Here is a 9374-nt window from a genome sequence, read left to right as displayed (position 1 = left end):
CAGATATTCTAGGTCTCTAGGCCAAAGATGGATGGCCCAATGTTACAGAGGAACTTTGGGTAACTGTCCAGGCAGTCATATGTTTCTGTCATTTCTCAGTTTTGAAAGTTTGTTGTTTTTCATTTCCTGTTTACTCAGGTAATATTATATCATTCTTGGGTCTCTGACGGAGTTAAAGATTAAATAGTTATAATTTTCCTTGCTACCAAATTGAGAAAAGAAATTCACAAAGGAGGAGTAAATTGTATAAGGTTGAGAGACATTAAAGAATAGCTTGGGGATAGTAAGTTAGAATACAGAGTGAAATAGGTACAAAACTTTTGACTCAGCAAAACAATGGATAGATAATGGAGTATTTTCTCTGAATTTCCCAACTACAAAAGGACTGGTCATTGTGAATGTAATTCTTACCTGATAATTGTTTTTATTGAATATAATTTCACTATGTTGGAGTTAAATTTTCCTTTTTATTTAGATAAAAAGGGGTAAATGTGTGATATTTTGACCACATTCAGACAATAAAGCTTACTTTGAGTCAGAGGGTGGAGTTAGCAACTAGCTGACCAAAATTAACCATAAAGACTTCAGATGACTGAGGACAGGTACGAGACAGTAAGCAAAAACACAGAACTAAAAGAAAATCTCAGTCCTTTGGATGAAAGAACAGAAGTGCTAGGTCACTGGCAGATGCTTCACAGTTTCTTTGACCATTCAGATTCTTATCCCTCATATCTGACTTCCCATTTTTTATTTATAAAGAATAATTAGATAAACACTTCAAAGAGGAACTACCATGCATGCTGCTTTACTCAATACCAATGTGTTGGTGGAGGGTCGACAGAAGTTTGGGTACTACCTGGTCCCACAGGCATTTAGTACCAAAGAAACACACAAAGGCTTATATTAATTATAAACTGTTTGGCTTCTTAGCTCAGACTTATTATTAACTAGCTCTTACAATTTAAATTAACTCATAATTCTTATCTATGTTTTGCCACAAGGCCTGTCACCTTTTCTCAGTTATGGCATTCTCATCTTGTTTCCTCTGTATCTGTATCTGGCTGAGGACTTTCCTCTTCCCAGAATTCTTCTAGTCTGTTTGCCACACTTATACTTTTGCCTGGATCCTGACAAATCAGCAGCATTTAATTAAACTAATATGCTTGATAAATCTTTACAGTGTACAAGAACATCATCCCACAGAAGTGGAACAATTAAGACAAGTGATATGAGATATTTCCATACAATATTCAACCAAGAAAGCATTTCTCCCTTTCTTTTTAATTATCTCCAGAGCTGCCCAAGATCTATGAGCCCATACTTAGAAGGGATACTGTGAACATTTAGAAAAAGTTCTTACACCATTTGTAATAAGTCTACTCCATAAAGTTAACTTTTGATTTTCTTACAGACTTCTAAATTGGTCTGGAAAAATGTTAAGTTATAACACTATACAGAATGGAAAAGGGTAATTTTTGTTTAGCCTACTATAACCTGAACTATAAAATAATTTAAACCAATATTCTCCTGAAATAATTTTAACATATCCATATTCTTTGAACAACAATCTAATGGAAACATACTAATTCTTGCAAAAGTGTAAAATACCCCTTGAGATTGAACAATTCCTTGAATATTAATTGTGTATGTGTGTGTGTTTGTTAAATGGGAATGAAATAATAATCCCCAGTGATTTGAATCCACATTTGAATCCAGAGGTTCAGCAGGGACATCTTGATAACAAACATTGACAATAAAAGACTTCTGTACATCTATAAAAGAAAAGAGAACTTGAGCTTATTACTTTACAATGAATTTTTGCTGGAAAAGGTAAATTTTGCAATTTTTGGTATATTTGGTTTACTGAGTTTAACTTTATTTTTGAAAACTACTTTATTTCTTAGAAATGTATTCAAATTTATAAACTTTAGTGGGTATACAAGTCAGATAGAATAAGTCAATAAACTAGAACAAAAAATATGTGTATCAATTTCTGTTTACATACTCAAACTCCTTTGAAAATTCAGGTAACCTTTTTTTGTTAACGATTTCTTATTTGTCTAGCCACTGTTGGAGCTGGAATCGAGCATGCTCTTTAAGAGTACAGGAAGTTACTACTCAGGCAAATGACATCACTATCTTTAAATATATTGGCGGTAAACTATTGGTAATCACTTGTAGAAATAACTACTTTGCTTATTGACAGAATATTCTAGATTCACAGGCACCAAATATATTAACCAAACAGAAGATATAAAAATCTTAAGATAAGAGTGAATGTAGCCTCGAGCTGGTTGAACCTAGGTAAATTTCTTAAGTTCTTAGGTTGAATATTTTTTGCCATTGTACTGTGTAGAAAACCATGTAATTTCATTCAATCACGCTCCAGTTAAAAAGCACTGATTCCTTTCTAGTTTTTCTTTTTTTAATTTTTAATTTTTTTATTAATTTATAAAAATTTCCACTTCCACCCCTCCTCCAACTACCCTCCCACTCTCCCAACTCCCTCTCCTCCTCCCTCTCCAGTCCTAAGAGCAGTCAGGGTTCAAGTTCAAGAAAATTCATCTTGATATTCCCTTACTTCACTAATATACTACATGAAAGTTGTACTAAGGAAGCTTAGATTTTGTGTATTAAGCACATAGCTGCAAAACTACTCTTCTGTATATCTAAAATGTATATTTGCTCTGAATTTCAGTGTGACTCTCAAATGAATAATAGTTATTAAAGGTTTAAATCAAGTTCATTCTGCCTTTTATTTATATGTTGATCCTAGACTTCTTGTGTAGTCATAAACTGTTTGTCATTTTCAAATTAAATAGTCTCAATAAAATAGAAATAGTAAGATTGATTAATACTGCCTGTGGGAAACTAAAGAACCATATACATAAAGTTCAATATGTTGCTCTGGTACATAATAGGCATGTAGTAAGATCAGCCATTATTCAAGTCTTCATCAGGTAATTCTGTGATTGCACATTGTCTGTGCAATTTATAAATTTTGTACTGTTGTATAAGTGTCACATTTTAAAACTTCAGTTATAAAACCACGTAGGTGCATTTTGCTATAAATAACTAAAAAGACAAGAGATACATTGTATAAAGGAAGCTTGCGAGCATTTGTTTTAAAACTTTAAGTCACATTCAATCCACAAAAGTATATGCACAGCCAGAGTCCTGACTAAAATTTTGTCAGATAAAATTGTCAGTTATTTTGAATAATACATTTATTTGTGATATACCAAGACCGAGTTGCTGAAAATGAAGTCTTTTTTATTACTCCCTCTCTGTAATGTCTCTATAACAGCTTTGATCTGACAGCAACTACACTGTCCCATGGCTTTCCTGAAGGATGGAAACCACACTGAAGTGACAGAGTTCATTTTATTGGGCCTGACAGATGACCCAGTCCTTAGAGTTGTCCTCTTCACCATTATCCTGTGCATCTACCTGGTGACCGTGTCTGGGAACCTTAGCACCATCCTTCTCATCAGAGTCTCTTCCCAGCTCCATCACCCTATGTACTTTTTTCTCAGCCACTTGGCCTCTGCTGACATAGGCTACTCATCTTCTGTCACACCCAATATGCTTGTCGGCTTCCTGGTAAGGAGAAGTACCATTACCTACTATGGATGTGCCATTCAACTTGGCTCAGGTGCTTTCTTTGGAACAGTTGAGTGCTTTGTTCTGGCTGCGATGGCTTATGATCGCTTTGTAGCAATTTGTAGCCCACTGCTTTATTCCATGAAGATGTCCACACACGTCTGTGTCCAGTTGCTTATAGTAGCATACATAAGTGGTTTTCTTAATGCCTCCTCCTTTACCATTTCCTTTTTTACTTTTTTCTTCTGTGGACCAAACAGAATCAATCACTTTTTCTGTGATTTTACTCCTTTAGTTGAACTCTCCTGTTCTGATGACAATGTCTCCATTGTTCTTGCCACTATTTCTGTTGGCACTGTGATTGTGATCACAGTCCTTGTCATATCTGTCTCCTACACCTACATCCTCATCACCATCCTGAAGATGCGCTCCACTGAGGGCCGTCAGAAGGCCTTCTCCACCTGCACCTCCCACCTCACTGCAGTCACTCTGTTCTATGGCACAGTCACATTCATCTATGTGATGCCTAAGTCCAACTACTCCACAGACCAGAACAAGGTATTGTCTGTATTCTACATGGTGGTGATCCCCATGTTGAATCCGCTCATTTACAGCCTCAGGAATAATGAGATCAAAGGTGCTCTAAAGAGACAATTTGGTAGGAAAATATTTTCTTAGAGACATTTGTTATGTTGTAGGAATTGATATTTCAATACTGTTTTATGGATATAGTAACACAAGTTGAGGGTCTGTGATTGAAAGTCTGTTGATACATTATTATCAAGTAAGAACCATTGCAATAAATATCACAGTTCAATTTTCAGATTATAGATGAAATAGAAGAGTCATAGTAAGCTACCTTCAATAAAATCAAATAAAGTTTTAACAGCAAGGGTGATTCATATAAAACATAATATGCTGCAATGTTTTCAAAGTATTTTGTATTTTTAAAATATTTGATAGTCAACTTTGTTAAATATTGCATTTTAACTGTGCAAATTCTCATGTTTTTGTTAAATAAATATTCTTTTTTGCTGTTGGTAAGGGTTAGAATCAGAGGTATTGAGCCTAGTGGGCAGTTCTTAATTTACTAGAGACATGCCATAAAGGATATTTGGCAACCACAATGTTTTGTTTCTTCTCTTCATTTACTATAGAATGGAGAGATTTGTTCTATCATGTTTGATCATGATAGGAATTCAAACATTAAATTCCTACCTTAGATTAACTTATATTCATGAGCTTATAAGGACCAAAATAATCAAACAACAAGAAAACAACAGAAATGATTTTCTACCAAAGAACCAAGCTCATAAATCCAACATTGAAACTGTGAAGAAGAAATTTTCCTTCTTGGTCAAGGTCAATTTGACTTCATGGACAAGACCCTCATCCCCATGTTCAGATGGGAGCAAACCTGGCTATATATCTTTAAAACACTTTGACTATCTTTAGGAGAGATGGAATCAAATCTTCTCCTATGGATGATGATCACATTTGCTGCTGTTTTCTCCTCCACTTTAGTGTTTTAGAAACAAATTTCATCTTTTTGCTTATAAAACAAAAGGGATTGATGTTTTATTCATTCATTTACATTTTCAAACAATTCAGAATGGTGTCCACTGATATATTTCAAATACATAGTCTAACCCATTGGATGTAGTTCCAAATGAAAAGTGTCAAGGTGTAATATAAACTCTAATAGAAGATCTTGACAACAAAACTAAAACATAAGTGATTTAGGCTATCAGAAGAGGTTGAGAACTGATGATACAACAAAAATCAACAACAAAGACTTGTGTGGGGGGTTCATGTGCCACAGACAAAGGTTTGACAGTGCAGATATTGTTGAGAACCTAAAACCTGAGAAACCTGAGAAAGGATTGTAGGATGTGAGGAACATGTCAAATAAGGTAGTACCTATGTGTATAAGTTGTGTGAATGCACTATTTCATTCATGTTCATTGTGGCTTCTCTTCAAACACTGGCAGAGTTGTTCACTTTAATCACCCTTGTATTGCATACAACTGGAATAATTCAAAAAATGTTAAGTAAATATTCAACATTAAATTATAGCTTACAGAATAAACATTTTCTAAGTATCCCCCAGTAAATGAAAAATCAGGGAAGTAGACCTAAAATTATATATATGCATACGTGTGTGTGTGTGTGTGTGTGTGTGTGTGTGTGTGTGTGTATGTGTGTGTGTTTTCATGGTCCCTGAAAGGGTTGTTCAGAGTTTTAAGAATTACTTTACTCAGGAAATTGGGCAGTGAAGAAAAGAGCTTTGATGGTGAAATTTTGAAAGTTGATCAATTCTCAGGGCTCAGCCACTACATCAAGGTGGTATCAGAGATAGAGTGAAAGACTCCATAAAATGAAGATTATCAGGAATCAGACTGGGTCTTCAAACTGAACAAAGTTTCTACCAACCTTCATCATAAAATAAAAGCTAAAATCTACTTGAGGTATGAATTATATGCTATCAATTCTTACTTGAGGACAAGCCACATGTTTTTGTACTCATAGTTTTCTATATAACAAATTTTTTTATCTTCAGCTGTGAAAAATAAATGTTTCTTAAATAACTGCATTTTTGAAAAGCAGCTTTACATTTCCTCCCTCTCCATAGTCTTCAAGCTACCTAATGAAGGGAATTATATCACTCAGTAGAAAATACACCAATGGAATGGTATTAAATGAAACAAGAAAATATTGACTTTTTATCTCAGAATCCACTAGCATGAAATTTAAAATGAACCTAGAATCAACATTTGTTTAATGTAATCTTTTAATCATATACTTCTAATAATTGTCAAACAAAAGCACACCAAAACACATATAAAAAAATCCACAATTGCTACTTGAAATTTGTGTTCATATGTCAAAAATGGCTTATTTCACCTGAGATAACGATCCCTGGGGATTTAAATTCATATTTGAAGCCTCAGACTCTTCAGAGACTTACTCTCAATGGTAAATAATGAAAATAATGGTTATGGGGAACAGCTAGGACACTATAAAAACATGATGTAATTATCTTCACTTTCTACTTTAGAATGAGTCCTTATTTCAAAAGGTGAGTGTCCTAACTTGCCTCTACCAGTGGAGAATACATTGTTCTTTGAAAATATGTACCTATTTATAAGTTGTAGTAAAGAAGAAAGTCAGGTATAAATAAGAAAAAATTAAGATGATTTATATTTTCATAGTCAAATTCTTGTGAATAATGAGGCATAGAATTTAGTTTTCATAGCTCTCGTATTTATTCACATACCTAGAGACCACATGGTCTCTAATGTTGTGTAATCTTAGCTCCAAGAAAAAATGCTAATAAATTCAAAACTTTGACATAGGTTGGTGATTTCCTGACCATTACTTCATGAAAACACAGACTTTGTTTACTGACTGGCTACTCTAGCATCACAGGCTCTAGGAACCTTGGACAAACACAAGAATATAAGGCTAAATGTCTCAAGACATGATAACCTGCTCCTAGCTGGGGAGCCTGGGTAAACTTGATAGTCCAGGTAGAATAGCTAGAAAACATCATTATGTTAGGAGAAGATTTGGTGAGTATGTATGTGAATAAGTTCAAACTAATATTATTAGAAATGGTAATCACACATTTGTCAGTGATTAGACTGATAGTGAAAAATAACCATAAGGCAATGGCTTGATAGGTAAGTAAATATTTGCTTAATTTATACCATGCCTTCCCATTTATAATATCAGTTCTTCCCAAATATTGTAAAATATTTTATTTCTCACTCTAAAAATTGGCCCTAAGTTAGTCACATAGTTGGCAGACTTGATGATCTACAATGCTAAACATGGACCTTCTATTAGAAAAACTGACCTCCTGCCTCCACCAAATTAACACATTACTCATTTTTTTTGTCACTCATCAAACACAGTATAGTAAGAGAAGACTGACTTCACACTGCCTGTAGCTCATGTCTTCATTTCAGGGCTTTCTAGCATTGTTAACTTCCTTAACATTTCTAAACCCCCCTTTTTATAAACCATAAAATTGAATCACTAAGATTTCTAGTATTATTTCATGGAAACAGCAGTAAAGCACTGTATAATATATTTAAAGTGATTTGGAAAGGATTCTTAAAGATTAGAAAATACTTAGGACTCCATTGCATAATTTTGTATTTGTACATCTTAGTTCTTTGTTTTACATGTGACAATTCTTTGTTATTTTAAAAAGTCTCACAATTTACATATTTAGGATTAAATCTAGTTAGGTGTATTTTATTATACAAAAATATAAATTAAAAATACATTATTTGAAGGAATTTTCTAGCATTTTATTTTGAACTTTATTAAATAATCAATGCATATGAACATATAAACACTGGTAACCCAATGTACTACTCTAAATATATGGTTTAAAGGATACATTTATTTGTACTATTTATGTATTATAGAAAATATAACCACATATTTATAAAATTCTTTTTTGTAATGTCTCCTTCACAGCCTTGCTCTGGCAGCAGCTACACTGTCCCATGGCTTTCTTGGAGGATGGGAATCACACGGCAGTGACAGAGTTCATTTTATTGGGCTTCACAGATGACCCAGTCCTTAAAGTCATTCTCTTCATCATCATCCTGTGCGTCTACCTGGTGACCATGTCTGGGAACCTCAGCACCATCCTTCTCATCAGAGTCTCTTCCCAGCTCCATCACCCCATGTATTTTTTTCTCAGCCAATTGGCTTCTGTTGACATAGGCATCTCATCTTCTGTCACTCCCAATATGCTTGCCAATTTCTTGGTAGAGAGAAATACCATCTCCTACCTTGGATGTGCCATTCAACTTGGCTCAGGTGCTTTCTTTGGATCAACTGAGTCCTTCATTATGGCTACCATGGCTTATGATCGTTTTGTGGCAATCTGCAACCCATTGCTTTACTCAACCAAAATATCCCCACAAATCTGTGTCCAGTTGATTATAGGATCATATATTGGTGGTTTTCTTAATTCTTCTTTCTTCACCATTTCCTTCTTTTCTTTTATATTCTGTGGACCAAATAGAATCAATCATTTTTTCTGTGATTTTACTCCTTTAGTTGAACTCTCCTGTTCTGATGACAGTGTCCTCATAGTTCTTGATTCATTTTCTGCTGGATCCATCATTGTGATCACAGTATTTGTCATAGCCATTTCCTACACCTACATTCTCATCACCATCCTGAAGATGCGCTCCACTGAGGGCCGCCACAAAGCCTTCTCCACCTGCACCTCCCACCTCACTGCAGTGATTGTATTCTATGGGACTGTCACATTTATCTATGTGATGCCCAAGTCCAGCTATTCCACAGACCAGAACAAAGTGTTATCTGTGTTCTACATGGTGGTGATCCCCATGTTGAACCCCCTCATCTACAGTCTCAGGAATAATGAGATTAAGGATGCTCTGAAGAAACAGCTAAGTAAGAAAACATTTTCCTAGAGATGTCTCTACCCTGTTATTTTGTCACATCCTTTGTAATAATGATATACCGTAGTATTAAAAAAAAACTGGGGACTGGAGAAATAGCTCAGTGGATAAAAACACCAACTGCTCATCCAGAAGACCTGGGTTCAATTACCAGCACCCACATGGCAGTTCAGAACTGCATGTAACTCTAGTTCCAGGGGATCCTACACCCTAAAAAAAGAAAAAATGAAACTGGGTATTGATGATTGAATGCATGATATGGCATATTACTAGACTTGAGTTTTGGTAATAAATGTACAGAGTGAGTGTTCATACATC

The 9374-nt window shown here is 34.7% G+C and overlaps 2 protein-coding genes across 2 annotated transcripts; both read left to right on the top strand.

Annotated features, from left to right (window-relative positions):
- Positions 1–3335: 3335 nt before the first annotated feature.
- On the top strand, positions 3336–4281 carry LOC125417091 (olfactory receptor 5P76-like). Its single transcript, XM_085692596.2, has one exon. It carries the CDS (start codon positions 3337–3339, stop codon positions 4279–4281), a length of 945 nt encoding a protein of 314 aa, XP_085548722.2. The 5' UTR covers position 3336.
- A 3842-nt stretch (positions 4282–8123) lies between these two features.
- On the top strand, positions 8124–9068 carry LOC125417090 (olfactory receptor 5P79). Its single transcript, XM_048460366.3, has one exon. The coding sequence runs from the start codon at positions 8124–8126 to the stop codon at positions 9066–9068; it is 945 nt and encodes a 314-aa protein (XP_048316323.3).
- Positions 9069–9374: the final 306 nt, after the last annotated feature.

The sequence above is a fragment of the Myodes glareolus genome, chromosome 7 (genome assembly GCF_982192425.1).
Source record: "Myodes glareolus chromosome 7, mMyoGla1.1, whole genome shotgun sequence".
Taxonomy (NCBI): Eukaryota; Metazoa; Chordata; class Mammalia; order Rodentia; family Cricetidae; genus Myodes; species Myodes glareolus.
Note: the sequence above shows the minus strand (reverse complement) of the source record. Positions and strands in the feature narration are given on the sequence as shown.

Bases quoted from the DNA above. Each gene is read 5' to 3' on its own strand.
- LOC125417091 (XM_085692596.2), top strand. From the start codon at position 3,337: ATGGCTTTCCTGAAGGATGGAAACCACACTGAAGTGACAGAGTTCATT.
- LOC125417090 (XM_048460366.3), top strand. From the start codon at position 8,124: ATGGCTTTCTTGGAGGATGGGAATCACACGGCAGTGACAGAGTTCATT.